Source organism: Podarcis raffonei, chromosome 17, assembly GCF_027172205.1.
Source record: "Podarcis raffonei isolate rPodRaf1 chromosome 17, rPodRaf1.pri, whole genome shotgun sequence".
NCBI lineage: Eukaryota > Metazoa > Chordata > Lepidosauria > Squamata > Lacertidae > Podarcis > Podarcis raffonei.
Window position 1 is genome coordinate 2,662,967 of NC_070618.1, and position 21,985 is coordinate 2,684,951.

Consider the following 21,985-nt stretch of genomic DNA (forward strand, 5'->3'; position numbering starts at 1 on the left):
AGGCCAGCACCTGAATGAGGAGGTGCCTCTGGTGGAGAAAGGGTGGCTGCTGCTTTGGGTTCTTCGGAGAGGCCACAGCTTCTCCTACCTGTCCCTTCCCCTACTGCTTCCATTTGTCCTACAGTCATGAGCAGGACTCTACATTTTACCCACCTACATTAGAGTAGGATGGGAGCAGACAGATAGACGAACCAACAGAGGGAGAAGCTGTGGCAACTTCATTTCTCATTTTCTCTGGGTCTTCGAGGGCGCTCACACGTCCTCCAGATTGTCACCCGGCACTGCTAAATGTGAGGATCTGAGTGCAAAGGGTGGAGAACGGGGCCCAAGGTTGATGGTGCCACATGTGAACTCAGTAAACACTACACTTTTCTGGGACCATGGTCTTTTGTCCACATGTTCAGTCCTGCTTAGGAACAACTTTGTTACATGTGAAAACACAGCAACAAGCCAGTGACTGTGCTGCCAGGCTAGATCATCTCTCCCTTGCACTGGATAAATTGCTTTTCAACTAAACTCGCAAACACAACCTGGAAAGATGCAGGAATTCAGATGGTGAGCAGTTTACGGAGTGCAAAAATCCATTCTTATGTCCTTTTGGTACTGATACAGAAGTACAAAAAGTGTGCCCACTATTTCCGTTGAGGGCACACACATGAAACCTCAACCTTCCCTTATCAAACATGCCAAAGCCTGGAGCCAATCCTTTCCTAGTGTATTTTGGGATGGGAGGAGTGTATTTTGTGTACATAGGGATGAATGGCATTTCCTCCATCGATGCATCTTGTAAGGTGGAGATGGAATGCATTTTGTATCCACCTATCTATACTTGAATGGGACGCGGGTGGCGCTGTGGGTTAAACCAGAGAGCCTAGGACTTGCCAATCAGAAGGTCGGCCGTTTGAATCCCCACGACGGGGTGAGCTCCCATTGCTCGGTCCCTGCTCCTGCCCACCTAGCAGTTCCAAAGCATGTCAAAGTCCAAGTAGATAAATAGGTACCGCTCCGGCGGGAAGGTAAACGGCGTTTCCGTGTGCTGCTCTGGTTCACCAGAAGCAGTTTAGTCATGCTGGCCACATGACCTGGAAGCTGTACGCCGGCTCCCTCGGCCAGTAAAGTGAGATGAGCGCCGCAACCCCAGAGTCGGCCACGACTGGACCTAATGATCAGGGGTCCCTTTACCTTTTTAGCTATACTTGAGTAGAAAATGTAATGTGAGAAAACATCTTAAGACTGCCAGAGGGACCAGCCAGAGCCAGTGTTAGGGATGACACTGATCCCACAGACACTCTGATCAACAGTGTTCAGGTTCTCAGAGAATTACTGAGGAGTCAATACAGGCTTTGGCTGGGCATGTACCAAAGGCTGAAATTTGCACAGGTCCCTTCCAGAAAACAAACAGGCCACAGAAAAGCTGCATTTCTCATGCAGAAAGGATTCAGTTTTTTTCCTCAGCTCAAACCTTTTTTTGGGCAGAGGCAGGGAGAAAAGCACTCTTTAGCTCGGATGTCTGCTTATTTGGCTCTTCGCAATTTCCAAGCCTGGTCCCTTTAATGTCCCTGAGGTAATTATTTGGTTACTCATGGATCCAAAAACACAGAGGACCTCTAGTAAGACAGAGGAGTCAAGGTAACCAAGGCTGAACTCAGATTATGAAAGGCACTAGCTGCTTTTCCTTGAGGTTAATGCAATCCCACCAGCCTTTTGATTTCTGAATATACGGGGGCTGCAAGCTCTTTGGCTTTCTCTGCTCCGGTCCATAAAACCTTCTCCAGGTAAGATCTGTCTTCTTTTAGCCTCACAAATTCACTCCTAATTGGTGCAAGTTTCTCAGCGACTGCCTCTGCTACCACTGCCTTATAGCGAGCAGTATCAAGGCCAGTGCTCTGACGTACCACCTCCTCCGTGCTGAGTCCTGTTATAGCAGAGTGAATAGCGACCAGGTTGGAGACCCCAGGGCGGTGAGCAGGGTCATAGGTCACCTCAGAGGTGAAGTCTGTGACAGCCTTACGAAATTTCAGCATTATCTCCTCGGGGCTGTCTGTTATGTTCACCGTGGCGAACTTCTGAGGGTCCGATTTGGACATCTTGGATGTGGGATCTCTGAGTGACTTGATCTTCTTTGATTCCGCTAAAATCAAGAGAAAATGCAATTACAGAAGAGAGCTCCGCAACAGAGTGACTACGAGGCTAAGCGACATATCGGGAAGTCCTGGGTTCTAATCTCAACTCTGCTATGGTTCACTAGGTAGCCTCAGACAAGCTGCTCTCTCTAAGCCTCAGCCTTTCATCTCCAATCTGCAATATAGGGATAATACTATTGACCTATACAAACAGCTCAGGTTCGTGGGTTCGAGCCTCACAGAACTGAGCCTCCCCTAGAACAAAGTATCAAGCCAACCAGCCTCCTCTTTCCCTACAGAAAACTGTTTTATTAGGCATCCCTGTTTTTACATATGAAAGCCCATTTTCTTAAGAGTGTCTTGTCTGGAAGATGCTACAGGCACAGTGAAATGCATAATACAGTCATACCTTGGTTGACGGATGCCTTGTAAGTCGAATGTTTTGGCTCCCAAATGCCACAAACCCAGAAGTGAGTGTTCCGGTTTGTGAGCATTCTTTGGAACCTAAACGTCCGACACGGCTTCCGATTAGCTGCAGGAGCTTCCTGAAGCCAATCAGAAGCCGCACCTTGGTTTCCAAACATTTTGGAAGTCGAACAAATTCCGTTTGACTTCCGAGGTACGACTGTATTCTAGAGGACTGCTGAAAAGGATAGGAAAAAAGGTTGGGGCAACACCTAGTACTGGAACAGCAAAGATGAAACACATGCCATACTTTTTCAAAAGCTGCATTTGACAGCCTCTGTCTCCCTTTGTATTCCTTTACTTTGGCACCTGGCTATCTCCACTCTTCTCTTTCTTCTGCAAAAGCTCCCCAAGCCGATTCACTTTACTCAACAGGCAGTCATTTGTGATAGGTTTTGTACCGTACTCACTTAGAATGGCAGTGGGCACTGGAAAGAATTCTCCGTATTTTTTGTTGAAGCGTCGGGCCGTATCCTGGGTCAGCTCCAAGTGCAGGACTTGATCTTCTCCAACAGGAACATGGGTTGACCTTCCAACAGAAATAGAAAAATAGAAATGTTGTGTGGAAGAGAGAGAGAGAGCGTTCACATCTGCTCACTCAAACTGAGTCAGAAAAAAACGCAGCGGGTAATTCATGGATTATCAAGGACAGATTAGCTACAATCATATCGTCCACCAGATAACCTGTCAGTGAGAAAGGGCCACTGATTCACGACAGAATGAAAGGACAATCTCACCACAACTAGGTTGCTCAAAAGCCACCCACTCCTGAATTATTCGGTCCCCTTGGTTATATCACAGTGGCCTTCATTTATAAGTTATGGAGCTGTGCATTCTGACTCTTACTTGTAAAGGAGAATATCTGCGGCTTGAAGAACAGGATAGGTGAACAGACCAACTGTTCCTTCATTCATTTGGCTGGCATTCTTCACCTATTTATGTGAAGAAAAAGAAGACACATAAAGGCTTAATACCTTTATTTTTTATTTGAGGACAGCTACAACAAGTACAAGGGAAGACGGCAGGAGCCAGGCAATGACAAGGGCAGGCCTAAAGGCTTCACCTGTGTAACAGCTGAACAGGGATAGCCCACCTGCCAACTAAGCTAAGAAAGGCTCACAGAAACCTCACCTTCCATTGTGGAAAGTGCTGCAGGCGTGGCAGGCTTGTGAGACATCCCAGAATCCAGGCGAGCTCTGCGTGCTCAGGCACCTGAAACAAATCAGACAGGCAATTAATTAGGTGCAAAGGGTTTTCACAAAAGCACAGCCCCAGTAGCAGTCCCCACTTTCAAACAAAGACAGCATGTTTATGAACATATAGAGCTGTCTTTTTATGATAAAAAAAAGACAGCTTACAAGATGGCTAACTTACAAGATGGCGGCGCAAGCACTTGCAGCGGCTCGGCACTCCGAAGACCGGTATCCGATTTGTGTTTTATTTTTAAATCGGTATCCGATTTGTGTTTTATTTTTATTTGTGAACTTACTGCTGCTATGGACTGTAAATACTCAGGCACAAGAAATTTATAGTCGTCATGAGCTCTTAAGTATCGGCAGAGGAGAAGGTTGCAGCCAGGAGGTCTCAACCTATAACATTCCAGCTGAGTTTATTAGAGAGCCTCCATATCTTGCACATTCTTGGGATACTCCCCTTGCTCTCCTTGCCAGAAAGAAAAGAAAACGGAGAGGGCGTAAGCAGAAGAGGGGTTGCAGGGCTGGATTACGAGTGAGGCTAGGTAAAAATCCCCACAAGCCTGCATTGCCAAGTCTCCTTGTATCAAATGTGAGATCCTTGCCTAACAAGGTAGAGGAGTTGGAGCTTATTACCTCTCGGCAGAAAAGTATCCGGGACTGCTGTGTTATGGTCCTTTTAGAGACGTGGCTGGATCCCTCCTTTCCACAGGGACTTCTGCAGCTAGAAGGACGCTCAGTAATTAGAGCGGATAGAACCGCTGAATCCGGGAAGAGCAGAGGAGGAGGAATTTGCGTTTATATAAATAACAACTGGAGCTCGGACATCAAACAAATGGACACGCATTGCTCTCCTGACTTGGAGTACCTAGTGGTGAAGTGCCGCCCTTTTTATTTGCCACGTGAGTTTAATGTTGTTATAATAACAGCGGTGTATATACCTCCCGATGCAAACACTACTACAGCTATGGGCCACCTGCTAACTGCTATTAGCAAACAGCAGCGGGCCTACCCGGATGGAGCATTTGTGGTTGCTGGTGATTTTAATCGAGCCGATTTAAGGACTGTGCTTCCTAAGTTCCACCAGTATGTTGATTGTCCCACTAGGGGGGGAAATACCCTGGACCGAGTATATAGTAACATCATGCATGGATACAAGACCAAGCCCTTGCCCAATTTGGGGCAGTCAGACCACATATCTTTACTTATGATACCATCATATAGACCTCTCGTATGCAGAATCAGACCATCAACTAGAGAGATACGAGTGTGGCCAGTAGGTGCATCTGAGCAACTTCAAGATTGCTTTCGGAGCACCGAGTGGTCGCTTTTTGTGGAGAATAATGTGGACACATACGCTTCAACAGTACTGTTCTACGTTAAAAGCTGCATTGATGTTGTCACTACCATCAAACAAATACGGGTGTTCCCTAACAACAAGCCCTGGCTAAACAGGGATGTGTATCTTCTGCTAAAGGCAAGAAATGCTGCTTTTCACTCTGGTGATGTGCAACAGTATAGAGAAGCCAGAGCCAAATTGAAAAAGGGCATTAGGAACGCCAAAGCTATGTACTGCCGGAGGATTGAAAAACATTTTGAAAGCTCCGACCCTCGTCGAGTATGGCAAGGCCTGCGACAAATTACAGGGCAAAATATTAAAAACGAACTGGCCAGTAGCAGTGCGCACCTGGCTGATCAACTGAATCAATTTTTTAGTCGCTTTGAGGTGGGAACTGGAACTACCGTCACTACAGCATTGGCTACCAGCACATCATCAGAAACTACTACTGATAGACAACCATTTTTATTACAGACCTTTGACGTACAACGTGCCTTTCGGAGCATTAACATTAGGAAGGCAGCTGGACCGGATGGAATCACGGGACGGGTTATTAGGGACTGCGCTGCAGAATTAGCTGGGGTATTTACGGACATTTTTAACCTATCCCTGTTGCAGGGTTCTGTCCCTACCTGCCTGAAGACATCGATTATAGTGCCAGTCCCCAAGCAGTCAGTGGTGGTATCTCTCAATGACTATAGACCAATAGCTCTAACATCTGTCGTTATGAAATGTTTTGAGAGATTGGTGCTAGATCATATTAAGGCTGGTCTTCCATCCACTCTAGACCCGTTCCAGTTTGCATACAGAAGAAACAGATCTACTGATGATGCTATTTCCATCGCTGTCCATACTGTACTGAGTCATCTAGAACGACAGGGAACCTACGCAAGGCTGTTGTTTGTGGACTACAGTTCTGCCTTCAATACAATTCTGCCAGACAGGTTATTTCTTAAAATGACCAACTTGGGTATACATCAGAAGATCTGTCTGTGGGTAAGGAATTTCCTGACTGATAGGCCGCAGACAGTGAGAATGGGACCTCACTATTCTTCTACTCTAGTGTTAAGCACAGGAGCCCCTCAGGGATGTGTGCTAAGTCCCTTTCTCTATTCCCTGTACACATTTGATTGCACCCCACTGTATAAGTCCAACACAATCATCAAATTTGCGGATGATACAACGGTGGTGGGGCTCATTAGTGAGAACAATGAGACTGCTTATAGGAAAGAAGTACAGGGGTTAATTCAATGGTGTAAAGAAAACAATCTTATGCTTAACACCAAAAAAACCAAAGAACTCATAATTGACTTTAGGAGAAAGAAAAGTGTATTTTTACCATTGCACATAAATGGCGAGGAGGTGGAGAGGGTTGGTAGTTTTAAATACCTGGGCATTTATATCTCTGAGGACCTCTCATGGACTGCAAATATTAATATGGTTGTGAGGAAGGTGCAGGGGAGGTTGTATTTCCTGAGAATGCTCAGGGGACTGAATCTATCTCAGCACCTACTTCTGTCCTATTATCACAGTACCATTGAGAGTGTCTTAACCTATAGTGTATTATCGTGGTATGGGAGCAGCTCTGAAACGGATAAAAAAGCTTTACAGAGAATAATTAAAATTGCCCAGAATGTTATTGGGCTCCAACTACCAACCCTGGATGAGATCTTCACGTCTCGCACTTTGAAGAAGTCACACAATATCCTGAGAGATCCCACCCATCCTGCTCACAACTTCTTTGAACTGTTGCCTTCGGGCAGAAGATATAGGACAATGAAAACACGAACCACACGCCTTCTGAATAGTTTCTATCCAAGAGCTCTGATTGCACTAAATAATGATCTTAGGGCCAGTTGCAAGAAATAGCAAGCAGGAAGTAGGAAGGAATGAGATAGGTTTTAGGTTATGTTATGCCTTTAAATAGGTTATGTTATATTCTGGATTATGTTATGTTTTATAGATTATGTCTGAATAGGATGAGAATGTTGGAGATACGTGCAAATGTGTATGTGAACCCGGTCTTTGGGTGGGTGTTTGATTTTCGTTGTTGTGTATACTGTGTATATATGGACAATGACAATAAATTTATCTAAATCTAAATCTTTTTATCTAAATAATGTCATGGACTGGTTGGGCGCAGAAGAATGATGGGAGGAACCAGCAGGGGAACCAGGAAGGGAAGAAGGCTCAGAGCCTGGGGAGTGGTGGTGGGGAACGATGAGTGGTCACAGGGAAAAGACTGGGAATAGGAGGTGTCAGAAGCTGAAGAGGTAATAGGGCTTAGTGAGCGGGGAGAGTCTGTGGCAGAGAGCAGTCCAGAATCAGAGGCAGAAGCTGAAGCAGGAGAGCGGAATGAGGGAGGCCAAGAGGCAGAGATGAGACAGGCTGGCAAAGAGTCATGGATGTCTCCCCTCCAGCTGCAACAAGCTGCCCTCCCCATGTCTCCCAGAACCAGAAGAGGCAAGAAATGGATGGAGGAGAGGTTGCCTTTACGCAGGCGCAGTCTCTGATTGCTTGGAAAAAGCTGTGGTGAGGAGGCGGTGACATTCAGTCTCGGCAACTGATTTTCATGGAGGAAGACCACCGGGAATGAGCTGCTCTACTCATTAGGCCTGACACTCAACCAAGTCTGTGGAGGTTGTGCTTTTGCTAATGAAGAGTTAACTCCATCCTTGAACTGTGTGATCTGTCACTCCTGTGACAGATAACCAGTTTGCTTGTGTTGGACCATCAACTACGCTTACGGCAAACCAGGAAGTGGAAGAGGGAATGAGCATGCACAGATCTACAGCTTGTTCAACACTCGACCCCTGCTCAATCTGTGACATCTGAATCAAGCCCTTCATCCATTTAGCCCGATGCTGTTTACTCAGACCAGGAGAAGTTCTCCAACATCTTAAGCAGGTGTCTTTCCCAAGGATACTACCTGTGACTGTTTTGATCTGGAGGTGCCAGGGGTTGACTGGAAGACTTACCCTTCCGATAAGTTGCATAAAGGTAAGGTAAAGGGACCCCTGACCATTAGGTCCAGTTGTGACCGACTCTGGGGTTGCGGCGCTCATCTCGCTTTATTGGCCGAGGGAGCCGGTGTACAGCTTCCGGGTCACGTGGCCAGCAGGACTAAGCCACTTCTGGCGAACCAGAGCAGTGTACGGAAACGCTGTTTACCTTCCCACCAGAGCGGTACCTATTTATCTACTTGCACTTTGACGTGCTTTTGAACTGCTAGGTTGGCAGGAGCAGGGACCGAGCAACGGGAGCTCACCCCGTGGTGGGGATTTGAACCGCCAACCTTCAGATCGGCAAGTCCTAGGCTCTATGGTTTAACCCACAGCGCCACCCGCGTCCCTATAAGTAGCATATAAGCTATTAAAAATGAAAGGTTGTTTGAAGCACCACACTAAAGTTAATATACAACTACTTCTGTACAGATTTGTGCTGCGTAGATCCATGGGGGATAAGAACTGATGAGAATGACATATCCTCTTTCTTACACTTCCAGGCAACCCTCTGAAGTGGCCAAATGAAGCATGGGGTTGTTGCAGCAGCACAAGGAGGATGTGAATGAATCAGGTTTCCGACATAACAGAGAGCGTGGAAAAGTCAGGAAGACAAAGAAAATGGGGCTCTCATACACTTTAGGAGCAAAGTGGGGGTCTCAACATGAGCACATGGAGAAGACAAAGAGCATGTGTCTCCCCATATGTGGTGGACTTGTAAAAGAGTATTGGGAAATGATCCATAATGAATTGGGGGGGAAGTGTTTAAAAGTACTTTCCCCCAAAAAAGCCCAGAGTCCTTTCTGTTGGGGATAATCCAGACTGAAATTCCCAGGTGTCAATAAAAGGTTATTTATGTATGCTACTACTGTGGCTCGTGTTTTGTTAGCCCCAAAATGGAAAACGCGTGAGGTCCCAACCAAGGAAGAATGGCAACTTAAGTTGACAGAATATGCACAACTCGCAGACTGAACATATAGAATAAGAGAACAAGAAGAAGATATGTTTAAGGAAGTTTGGAAAACGTTTATTGAATATACAGGAAATAATTGTGTACAGCTGAAAACGCTGGCAGCATTAAGGTAAATTCAACAGTGTAAATAAGTTTTGATGGATGCAATAATGAAATACTGTATAGTTTTTGTAAAACATGCATGGATTTATGATATGTAAAATGAACCATGGAAAGAGAAGCAGAAAAGTCATTGATATCTTAAGGATGTAAAACGAATATTTTAAATGGTAAAACATAAAATTTAATTAAAAAATTATAGAGAAAGAGAGTGTAAGTAAGTGTCTCCCATACACACCCCTTCCCCTGTTTCCTCTACAATTCTGTGATTCTATGAAGTGGCATAGAGACAGTCAAATGTCTTGCATTTTCTCCAGGGCAGCCCAGTACTTCAAAATTGTAGAGCCAAGAAATCTGCTACAGAGTGAAAGCGAGAGGCGGAGGATAAACTCCTGCCTTGAAAGCCCAGTCCTCCATTCCTTAATTCTCAGTCATTGTCTGACTCATAACTGTACAAAGGCCTCCATCTCTTTACCCTAAGGAACAGGCAAAGCATATTTTCTCAGCTTGAAGAGGAACTGTGAAATTGCATTTTAGCCCACCAGAGTTAACCAGAATGTTGATCTCAAATGCAACAGGTCCAAATATGGTTGGAACAACTGCATCATATTCTCTCTCTCTCTCTTTCTCTCTCAGAACACACACAATGCATTAGGTAATGCTAACATAAACACATTGTAGAAGGACAGCGCATCACTTGTGGACGGCTGGTCCACGCGAAATATAGAACTCAAACTGGAGCAGTTTATCACTTCATCCTAGAAAACGTGAAGTGGTTGGCAGAGGCCAAGTGAATGGATGTTTCACACTTATTAAGGAACAGACAGTAGTACTGGAGACCGACTATACAGTGGTACCTCAGGTTACATACGCTTCAGGTTACGGACTCCACTAACCCAGAAATAATACCTCGGGTTAAGAACTTTGCTTCAGGATGAGAACAGAAATCGTGCCGCGGCCGCGCAGCGGCAGGCCCCGTTAGCTAAAGTGGTACCTCAGGTTAAGAATAGTTTCAGGTTAAGAACGGAGCTCCAGAATGAATTAAGTACTTAACTCAAGGTACCACTGTACTTAAAAAACAGCTGAAGACTGTGGGGTGAGTGTGCATTGCCTCTGGTGTGCACACACCCATTTGATGCCCTATTTGTCCATAGATTCTGCAGGTTTTTGTTAGCGCTTCAAATATTGGCAAAGCCAGAACAACAGTGGAGCAGTGGGGCTTCTCTGAATTGGTTATACTGTTAGAAATACAGAGACAGATAATTATGAAATTATTGTGTGGTTTAATAAGTTAACTGTTTACATTTGGACAACTTTTCTGCTGTAATTTATTGGAAGGAGAAAAACAACCATTTCCTTAATAACAATTTATTTAACTAAAACAATAACATTATAGCATATGTATCCATGTTTGCTAACTGATGTTGTTAGTCTATTTTTTTTTTTTGAAAAAAAGTGTTTTAGTTTTAGCACACAAGGAAAACTTAAATCCTTTGGGCTATAATGTAACTTAAATAGAAAACTATCTTTAGAAAGATTTTTCCTCCAAAAGCATTTTATTTTAAAAATCCAATTTCAATGTTAAAAAATGCTATTTTTTTAAAAAAAAGATTTTTATTTTTATTTTTACAAAATCATTGCTTTTCCCCCACCCTGCTTTTCTTACACTATGGAGGTGTACACCAAGGAAGAAGCTTGCACTTCAGATCTTTAACCTTTGGAAAACAACATTTCCCTCTCCCTCAGTTTTCTCTTTTATAAACTTAAGTTTAAATATTGATTTGTCAAAGATTACAGTCAGAATCAAGTCAAACAGGAAACCACATAGGTTTAGAGAAAAGTTGTCCAAATATAAACAGTTAACTTATTAAACCTCACAATAATTTCATAATTATCTGCCTATGTATTTCTAATAGTATAACCAAATCAGTAATTTTTGATATAACTGTAAAAACTACTCTGAAAATTTATTATTCCAAAAACGAAACCTTCATCTGGTTGTAAATACAGTGGTACCTTGCAAGACGAATGCCTCGCAAGACGAATGCCTTGCAGGACGAAAGAGTTTTCCATTTTTTGAGTCGTTCCGCAAGATGAATTTCCCTATGGGCTTGCTTCGCAAGACGAAAACGTCTTGCGAGTTCTTGCGAGTTTGTTTCCTTTTTCTTAAAGCCGCTAAGCCGCTAATAGCCGCTAAGCCATTAATAGCCGCTAAGCCGTTAATAGCCTTACTGTCTTACTGACTAGTGATTTAAATCAATTTGATTTAAATCAAATCTACCCTGGAGAAAAGTGTAAAGGTTCTTTTGCTATAATAGAATCATTTGAAGTTCGCTTCCTCCTCCCCCAAGTCAAGCACAGAATCTCTCAGCTTTTCTTTCCTTCTTTAGCATCACTTGCTAGAAACCAGCAGTTCTTTTAGAGAGAATTGAAGGTGGTCAAGAAAAGCCCGACTGCGCCACTGTTGTTCTGGCTTTGCCAATATTTGAAGCACTAACAAAATTCATGGAGGATAAGGCTATCGATGACCACTAGCCATGACGGCTATGTTCTGCCTGCCTGGTTGGAGGCAGAAGGCTTCTGCATACCAGTTGCCCGAAACCACAGGCGTGGTGGGCGCTGATGTGCTCAGGTCCTCCTTGTGCCCTTCCCATAGGAAGGTGCCTGCTGTGAGAATAGGATGCTGGACTAGGTGGGCCACTGGCCTGATCTAGCAGGCTCTTAAAGGTAAAGGTACCCCTGACCATTAGGTCCAGTCATGACCGACTCTGGGGTTGCGGCGCTCATCTCGCTTTACTGGCCGAGGGAGCCAGCGTACAGCTTCCGCGTCATGTGGCCAGCATGACTAAGCCGCTTCTGGTGAACCAGAGCAGTGCACGGAAATGCCGTTTACATTCCTGCCAGAGTGGTACCTATTCATCTACTTGCACTGGTGTGCTTTCGAACTGCTTGGTTGGCAGGAGCAGGGACCGAGCAACGGGAGCTCACCCCATCGTGGGGATTCAAACTGCCGACCTTCTGATCAGCAAGTCCTAGGCTCTGTGGTTTAACCCACAGCACCATCTGCATCGCTAAGAGCAGGCTCTTAGGTTCTCATAAAATGGGTGGCTAATTTTTTCTAATAAGGCTGTTTTCCATACTATTTGATACCATTGGTCTGTGCTTACTCCTGACAGGTCTCCCCAGTGTCTGGCTATGATGTTCCTGGCTGCTGAGAGTAGGTGGGTTATGAGCTCTTTATGATGTGAGTGGGCATTATTATCTTGGAAGGTGTTTAGTAGGGCCAGTTCTGGGCTGACTTCTAATACTTGCTTAGTTATTTTGCATATTTCTTGTACGACTGATGTCCAGAAGAGTTGGATTTCAGGACATTCCCACCACATGTGGAGGTATGTGCCTGTGGAGGTGCATCCTCTCCAGCATTTTGGTGAGGTTCCTGGGCATATTAGCGCTAGTTTCTGTGGTGTTAGGTACCACCTGTAAGTGAGTTTCAGAGTGAGTTCTTTTCTTTTACACTAATGTCTCACAACAAATGAAACTGATCTGTAAAAAATGCAACTTGAAAAAAGAGACAATGCAGGTATTTTTGTAAATTAATAAATCTTGAATAATAATAATAAAAAATTAAATAGGTAGCTAACCTTTTTTGGGGCAAGGAGTGCATTGCCCTCTGGGACTACATGCCACTTGTTTCTGTTTCATCCCATACTGCCCATCCCATACTTCCTATCACCATCACTGAGAACCATTGAGGTCCAGATAAAAGAGCTCAGGAAGGAGTACTATAATCGTCTAAATTGTTTCCCAAGGGTTGGAGATGGCCAAGCACTTGGGAAACGCCAGAGAAGAACTGAGAGCTCCTTACTGTTTCTCTGAGTCCTTCAACCTGCTTTTTCAGGAAGCAGAACCACCAATGAATCTTTAGCAAGCTGTTGGGGGTTGGCAGACCTTTCAAAAAGGCTTGCCGAGCCAGATTATGCCCACAGTGGCTGGCAGGTTGCAGTCCCTGGCACAGGCCATCAAAAGAAGAGCAACAAAAGACGCAATTTATAGGGCCATGCAACAATCACCACTCTGGCATGACAGCATCCGTTTACATTAAAGCCCCTCTAATTTTAATCCACCAGCCAAATAAACACAGTCGTGTTAAGGGATAATAATAGACTTACTTTCCCCACTGATAAGACACTTGATTTAATAAGGATTTTAATGACTTCCATTCTTGGTGGTTTCTTACATTAAATGAGAAAGCTCCAGGCAGAAGACATAACAAGTCCTAATCAGACCTACTGATTGCACCCCACCCCAAGCAATTTATTTATTTAGGGCATTCCTATCCAAGGCAGAATTTAAGGCAACATACCTGGAGCTCCAAGGTGGTCCCTCATCCAGATACTGACCAGACCCACACCTGCTTAGCTTCATCTGTGAATGCAAATGGTTCCCTTGAAATGTGGTGGACTGTAACTCACACCATCCCTGGCCATTAGTCATGCATGCTGGCACTGGTGGGAGCTGTAGTCCACAATGTTTAGAGGGCGCCACACTCTCTGCCTTTGCACCAAAGGTTGCACAGGATTTCACAAGTTAAGATACAGTGGTACCTCGGGTTAAGTACCACTTTGAAGGGCTACCTTTGGAGGTGACCCGGAAACTACAACTATTCCAGAATGCGGCAGCTAGACTGGGGACTGGGAGCGGCCGCCGAGACCACATAACACCGGTCTTGAAAGACCTACATTGGCTCCCAGTACGTTTCCGAGCACAATTCAAAGTGTTGGTGCTGACCTTTAAAGCCCTAAACGGCCTCGGTCCAGTATACCTGAAGGAGCGTCTCCACCCCCATCATTCTGCCCGGACGCTGAGGTCCAGCGCTGAGGGCCTTCTGGCGGTTCCCTCATTGCGAGAAGCAAAGCTACAGGGAACCAGGCAGAGGGCCTTCTCGGTAGTGGCGCCCGCCCTGTGGAACGCCCTTCCAGCAGATGTCAAAGCGATAAACAACTACCTGACATTCAGAAGACATCTTAAGGCAGCCCTGTTCAGGGAAGTTTTTAACGTGTGATATTTTACTGTATTTTTGGTTTTTATGGAAGCCGCCCAGAGTGGCTGGGGAGGCCCAGCCAGATGGGCGGGGTATAAATAATAAATTATTATTATTATTATTATTATTATTATTATTATTATTATTTAATTCGTTCCGGAGGTCCGTACTTAACCTGAAACTGTTCTTAACCTAAAGCACCACCTTAGTTAATGGGGCCTCCCGCTGCCGCCGCCCAATTTCTGTTCTCATCCCGAAGCAAAGTTCTTAACCTGAAGCAATATTTCTGGGTTAGCGGAGTCTGTAACCTGAAGCATATGTAACCTGAAGCGTATGTAACCTGAGGTACCACTGTAGTGATAAAGAGCTGCTGAGCTGAAAGTTGAGGCATAAAGCTATGGCCGTTCCAACACCAAAAGCAAAATTAATACTCAAAATATCCAGAACTGACTGATAGCAGCTTCTGAAAATGACCATCTTAGAGATGGCAAACACTGTGCAAGTTTATAATACAAACACAAGACGCATGCTATCACCACCAAAGAAAACTAAGTGAACAAGAGAAAATCTCTACCTCTGTCAAGAACAATTTTCTGTATACAATCTCAAAATGTTCTATGTTTTTTAAAATTGAAATTGTTCACTGAAAGATAAAGTTGAGCTATTTTTAATGGGACCAGAAATCAACATGGTTGACAAAGGCTTACTTTTAGGGAACCCTACAAACCAGACATTCCTTCCCACCTCCCTTTTCCCCTGCTAGCATAGCCAGAGTTTGCAGTTAATCATGACATGGTGAATTATATGCCCTCCAAACCAGAATCAGAAACCCGTTTGAAACCATGGTTTCCGATTCTGGTTTGGAGGGCAAGAATTAATCACATCATTTGCAGATTTGAACACCAGAACAAAATGCAGCTAGTATTAGTCCCAGAAACAGAGGGGCTGGTTATAAATGAGAGAAGAGGGGGGTCGTTTGCATTGCGCTATTGGCATGTGCTGGTGATGGAAGCAGCAAAGGCATATCTTTCAGGGGAAACCTTTTTACTTCTACATGACAGGACAAGTACTTAATGCACATTAACCCATGACTCTTGTAGATTAGTGGTCTAATGGGCTTTCCTGAAACTAGGACTCTATTTTCAACTTGGCAACTGTTCACTACATGTTGCAATCAGCACTAATGATTTCCACTTTCCTCTGCCTAGAGGATCTTCCTCTCTTTAGCCCATCCTTTACCATAACATAGAAGATATCTACAGCCAAGAATTCGCTAATCCTCAACCAGCAACAGCCAGATGTTTTCATAGTGGTCAGAAGGATGGCAAAACCAACACCCCTGGGAATTAAATGCTAAAGTATTGTCCAGGTTGCATATGGAATGAAAAGTGGTTGATTTTCTTCTGTTTGAATCACACACTTTGCCAGTTTCCACAATGACAAATCCTAGACAACGACTGCAATTCTATGCACAGAGACTAAATCCCATTATACTCAGCAGGACTTACTTCTGAGTAGACTTGCCCGGGACTACACTGCAAAAGGTGCTGCTAGCAGAATACCAACTAAACGAAACCTTTGCTAGAAACTTAGGCCAAGGCAGTGGCAGTGACGTAATAGGCAGCAGCTCAGAACCTCGCGTGTCTCCTGATGGAAAAGCCTGTTTTCCGTATAGATATTATCTTTCTCAGAAAATGTTTCCTGCAGCATAGCTAAAAATACTTGGAAGAACATCAGCATTACAAATCCCTCTATTTACTGTTTCCCATAGGAAGCAAGCTATGTCCATTAGCTGATTTCCCCAAAGATGTGATCATCCAATATGTTGTATCCCTAGAGCTCTTAGTGGGCAAAGTTTCAATATTTTTTGCTGGGATTCAGGTGTTCCCTTCTACTCAAGGCATTCGCAGTTGCTCTCCTCCTCTGCAGCCCTCCATCCAGCTATTCCAGAAGTCCTCAATTTTAATCTGTCAACATACTGGGGTGGAGCCTCTTGAAAGAACTCTCTGTCTCCCTTTCCATTTACTTCCAACACTATTACATGAAACTGCCATTGTTTTATTTCTCGATGAAACAAAAGTTTACTCATTTGTGAAAAAACATTTATACAGTACACTGCTATTCATTTCTAAAAAATCAGAGCAGTTCATAACAATTACACCTAGCACCATACATTAAAAACCATATTAAGAAGTTAAAATCAGAAATCAGCTAACTATTGCGGAAAGAGAATTGCCTGCAAAAGCCTGACAGAAGAGAAAAGGTGATGGTGATTTGCCATGGCATATAACCAAAGGCATATACAGTCGAACCTAGCTTAGTTCTTAAACGTTTTGGCTCCCGTTCGACTTTCAAGGTACGACTGTATAACCAAAACTTCTCCCCTGACAGGCTGTCTCGTATTTTAATCAATATCTTCATGTCAGTCTTAGATTCAGAGGTTTGAGAGTAGTGCTTCCTGTCCTCTGCCGCTTCTTTCTGTTCAGTTGCTGTATTTTATTGTTTATTGTAATCCACCCTTGTGGCTTTTTTCCTGGCCTCATTTCTAAATAAGCAAATCAATGCACTGCGTCTTGAATGATTTTAACATGTGTGTCTCACCCTTCCTCCAAGATGCTCAGGGCAGTATACATTTTACCTCCCAACCACTCTGGCCTGAGGTCAGTCACCAAGCTTCATGTGAATTCTCAATCTAGACTGAAGCTCAACATTCGGCCCACTGCTCTGTGCGTCAGGGATGGGCAACACTTATCCAGCCTGAGAGACACATTCCCTTGTGCCTACTTCTCTGGGGAGTGGGGTCTGTGCTAGTGATAATAATAATAATAATAATAATAATAATAATAATAATAATAATAATTTTTATTTATACCCCGCCGTCCCCAGCCAAGGCCGGGCTCAGGGCGGCTTACAAGCAATAATAAAAACAAGCTGAATGATTACAACTTAAAAACAAAATTAAAATACAACATTAAAATATTGAAACATTAAAATATTAAAATGTAGCCTCATTGCAGGAGGAGAAGGAAATGAAAAAAGAAAGAGAGGGAGGGAATCAAATTGGCTCCAAGCCAAAGGCCAGGCGGAACAACTCTGTCTTACAGGCCCTGCGGAAAGAAATCAGATCCTACAGGGCCCTGGTCTCATGATCGGTGGGACAAATGCAAAAGTGGGCAGGGCCACTCACACATGTTATCTCACACATTCTCACATGCATTCTCCCACCTGACACATACAACGCACACCATTCATTCCCTTACTCAGAAACATCCTTACATTCACAGTCAACACACACACATGCAGATTCTCACTACCCACGCCTGCAAGCACAATTGCTGTGTGAAGGAGATTTCTGTGGAGAATGCAGCTTGCCAGGGTTAACGCTACCGCAGTAGTGGAAAGCACAATGACGCTCACCTGACCTCCCAACAGCTGAGTCGCTGCTGCTTATTGGGAAGGAGAGTGGGAGGGGCAATTTGGCAGGGAGGTCAGCATGGTGCAAACGCACCAGCAGTAGCAGCAGGTTGTTTCTGCTGCAGCTTTTGCACCACTCCCAGCTCCCTGCTGCCTTGCCCCTCTCCTTATTGGTAAGCAGCAGTGACTCAGCTGCTGGGAGGCCACCATGCTATCTGCTATAGTCCTTCCCTCCCCAGATAATCTCCACAAAGATCATCCTTGCCCCATGCAGCAATTACATTTGAAAACAGCCTTCTATTAGAGCTAATTGCTATGGGGGCGGGGGGAGAGCTGCAGACCCGATTGGGAGGCCCCCAGGGCCAGCAATTCCCTGCCTCTGAAATACAATGTAGATGGGAGATGACAGTAATAGTTAAATAGAAGGTCTTATTGCAGCTGCTGAGTGATCTCATTTATCAAGCCAATTGACTGATGGTTCATGTTCGCCAACAGGAGCAAACAAGACGACTAACATTTTCCTCATGCCTGGAATCTCTCTCTCGATTTTGGAAGGTGACACCCTTTACCTAGAAAGTGTGCCAATTTTGCAGTTTTAATTTGGACTCAGAAAGGGGAAAATTTTGCTGCTGTGTGCCAATGCAGTGGCTCCCAAAGGACTCTCCTTACACATTTGTAAACAAGTAAATATTATGAATACATTGTTAAGTTCTAAAATAAAATAAAAGTTTTGAAACATTATGGCAATACAGTACAGTTTGGATGATCTGTTTATTCTCTAGTGTATAACATCTTTTGGCTGAATTAGGCTAGACGTTCTCCATTTCGTAGAGTCCTTTGTGTCCCATATAAGTTAACTTTCCTTCCCTCTCTTATAACGCAATACATTTAATATGAAATCAAATGTTGCAGGGTTTTTGTTCTGATGTATTTTAGTTGTATCCTTTATTGGTTTTATTCAGGGGTGTTGGGTCAGTTCTTTAAACCATGATTATTATTTATTGCATTTATTACATTTGTACCCTATTCTTCCTCCCAAAGGAGTCCAGGGCGGTAAACATTAAAAGGTTAAAGGAGTTCAAGTTTTAAAAATGCATATTTAAAACAATTAAAAACAGTTCAAACCCATTCAAAACATTTAGAACACCTAAAGCCTTTTAAAAGCAATCACGTACCATTCAGTTATTAATTTTGCAGTTCTTAGAAATTGTTGTGGTTGTTGTAAATCCACACTAAGAACTAAGAGTGTCCAAGGAATTACCGTATTTTTTTGCTCTATAAGACTCACTTTTTCCCTCCTAAAAAGTAAGGGGAAATGTGTGTGTGTCTTATGGAGCGAATGCAGGCTGCGCAGCTATCCTAGAAGCCAGAACAGCAAGAGGGATTGCTGCTTTCACTTTGCAGCGATCCCTCTTGCTGTTCTGGCTTCTGAGATTCAGAATATTTTTTTCCTTGTTTTTCTCCTCCAAAAACTAGGTGCGTCTTGTGGTCTGGTGCGTCTTATAGAGCGAAAAATACAGTAAATAAACAAAAACTAGCAAATGGAGAGTTATGCACATTTGCCAATGTGCTTTCTTGTGTTTAATAACCTCTCTTCATTCATACCCTCTTCCCTCGCTCTCTCACTTTCTCATTCACATACTCCTCATGCAGACAAACTCACATACTGTTCAGACATCAGACCAACACTCAATGGTACTGCTTACTTTGCTCCACTCTTTCCATTAACATCTGTCCCTAAGCTCTGAGTGCCGACTTTTCAACAAAACGAAACAAAACAGTCAGAGCGCCCTTACACATCCTGTTAATTCATCAGCAACTGAGCCAATGGAGCTATCTCACAGAAGGTCTCATTTCAAAATAGAGCTGGCAGACTCCTCTCACCAGTTAAGGCAGTGCGGTTTTCAAAATTCTAACCTGCATCTACCCCAGATCTGAGCAGATCAGATCAGAAGAATCTTTATTTGCATCAGCCACTAGCCATAGCAATAAAATAAAATATACTGAGGACAGAGGTAAAAAGTTAACTATACAAAATACATTTTGGAGGTTTACATCCAACAATCAAATAATATACCCCAGGTTTTCCCCTTTTGTACAATCTGTTGGGCACAAGATGGGGAGGGGGGGAGGAAATTCTGCAAAACTATTAAGTTCTGTGATTTAACCTCCCGTCTCATTTATCTATTGACCACAGTAAGAATCCTCAAAAATTATCCAAACCTGGCTCTGACTTCTAAAGCACATATATAGATAATAACAGGGGTGTCTCTAAGTGGAGCTATGCTCTGTCCACTGAAATCAGATGCGGAACTAGAGAGAGATACTGACCTGGGATTGTTGGAAAATGAAACACTTCTGCGGACTGATGCCACAGGCAAGGAGAACAGCAGTGACGTCTAAGATGCTCGTGCGTAAAACTGTTGGTTCCCTTGGTATGGTGAGGGAGTGGAGGTCCACAATGCTGTATAAAACGGAGCTGCATTCTTCCTGTAGCTTCACCCAGCTTGTGATGGCACCGAGGTAGTTTCCCAGATGAGGGATCCCGGTTGGTTGAATCCCAGAGAAAATCCTTTTCAGACCTTTATTCTGGAGCCAAGCCATAATGGAATTAATCATTAGCAAACAATCACAGGGAACCAAACGATATGAAAGTTCCCAGGTACATACCTGCAACTTTCTGTGCAAACACATAGGACAAATACAGGCAGTATGGATATTTGAGCATACGGTAAACTCTACAATTACTCTCAGTCACAGCACTTTGGGAGCTCATGAGCTTCTGTCCATTTCAAAAGGACTCTGATCACGCAGCTTTTAAATTGGATTGTGCCCTAGGAGCTCAATCTTCCACAATTTGACAGAGTTGTGATATATTATTCTAATGCAGTCATTTTTAATTAATAATAATAATAGGTAAAGGTAAAGGGGTCGTGACTGACTCTGGGGTTGCGGCGTTCATCTCGCTTTATTGGCCAAGGGAGCCGGCGTACAGCTTCCGGGTCATGTGGCCAACCAGAGAAGCACCCGGAAACGCCGTTTACCTTCCCACCGGAGCGGTACCTATTTATCTACTTGCACTTTGATGTGCTTTCGAACTGCTAGGTTGGCAGGAGCAGGGACTGAGCAACGGGAGCTCACCCCGCCATGGGGATTCGAACTGCCGACCTTCTGATTGGCAAGTCCTAGGCTATGTGGTTTAACCCACAGTGCCACCCGCATCCCTAATAATAATAATAATAATAGACAAACAGTTGAAAATTGCTGGGGATCTTGGCAATCTACCTTTTAGTGATGTGCAAGTGGTTAATAAAAATGTCAATGGTTTGTGCAAGCAAAAAATAAAAATAAGTGATTTACAAGTGATACAGATTTATAGTGTGGATGGGCCACCTCTTAATCCTGCACACTTCTTCCCCCAAATATTCTTTTACTGGAACCCACAACCTTCATCACCAACTGAAACAAATCCTTATTAAGTGCATCTGTACTTGCTTATTTCTGTATCTTGTTTACCTGCATAACTCCTCCCTCTAATTTTAGACTGTAAGTTCCTTGATCAGCATCCTTTTTTTTAAACTTTTATTATATTGTAAAACATCATGACAGCACTGTAATAACTTGCACATTATGGTTTTTTAAAAAAACATTTTTTAAAAAAACAACAATCTCCCAGTCAGCTTTACGTGGTGAAGATTTGTGTTTTTGTTAAACCAACTGCTGGACTGGTGGGAACAGAAACAAAATTGCAAGGCTTAACTATAAAGAATATAAACCACTGCTGTTTCTCAGGGGAAGACTGGAAGTTTGCTACAATACCAGTTCCGTACTGCTATTTGAAGACTGCAAATCTAAGCAGGGTTACTTGTGTGTAAGCCTTGCTGAACACAGTGGAAATTTCTTCTGAGTGAGAATTCACCGTATCAGGTTATACACTTCAAAAACAGCTGCAGAGATTGTTCGGCTAAAACCTTCATAGAAAATAGTTGACGCTCAAAAAAGAATGTTGTCATGGCCTCAAAAAACTGTAATGGCCGTATCGTTATTTCCAGCTCTGGTTATTCAATTTCTTTTTGCTAGTCCTCCCTTTCTCTGTATGCCAGAATGTTTTTCGGATATTCACCATCTCCCTTATTCCCACGGGAGACAAATATTCTTGTTGACTCAAGAAGGAAACTCTAAAGTATGGCTATCCAAACATTATTACATTATTCAGTAAGGTGGGTTTTTTAGATATATATAAAAAGCAAAACCAAACCCTGAAATATAACTTGGTATTCGTCTTTTTTAAGAATCTGCTTAAATCATCAATCATAAGTGAGCTCTGACAGACTGA

The 21,985-nt window shown here is 43.5% G+C and overlaps 1 protein-coding gene across 2 annotated transcripts in view; it reads right to left on the reverse strand.

Moving 5' to 3' along the window:
- Window positions 1-1,187: 1,187 nt before the first annotated feature.
- Window positions 1,188-21,985, reverse strand: part of WARS2 (tryptophanyl tRNA synthetase 2, mitochondrial) — a 34,573-nt gene continuing 13,775 nt past the window's right edge. For both annotated transcript variants that reach the window (XM_053370808.1, XM_053370807.1), the window contains 5 exons: window positions 19,981-20,238; window positions 3,720-3,800; window positions 3,435-3,520; window positions 2,999-3,117; window positions 1,188-2,131 (listed from right to left, as the gene is read on the reverse strand). In XM_053370808.1, coding sequence (XP_053226783.1) covers window positions 1,683-2,131; window positions 2,999-3,117; window positions 3,435-3,520; window positions 3,720-3,800; window positions 19,981-20,238 — 993 coding nt within the window. In that variant the 3' untranslated portion in view covers window positions 1,188-1,682. The remainder of the gene's footprint in view (window positions 2,132-2,998; window positions 3,118-3,434; window positions 3,521-3,719; window positions 3,801-19,980; window positions 20,239-21,985) is intronic.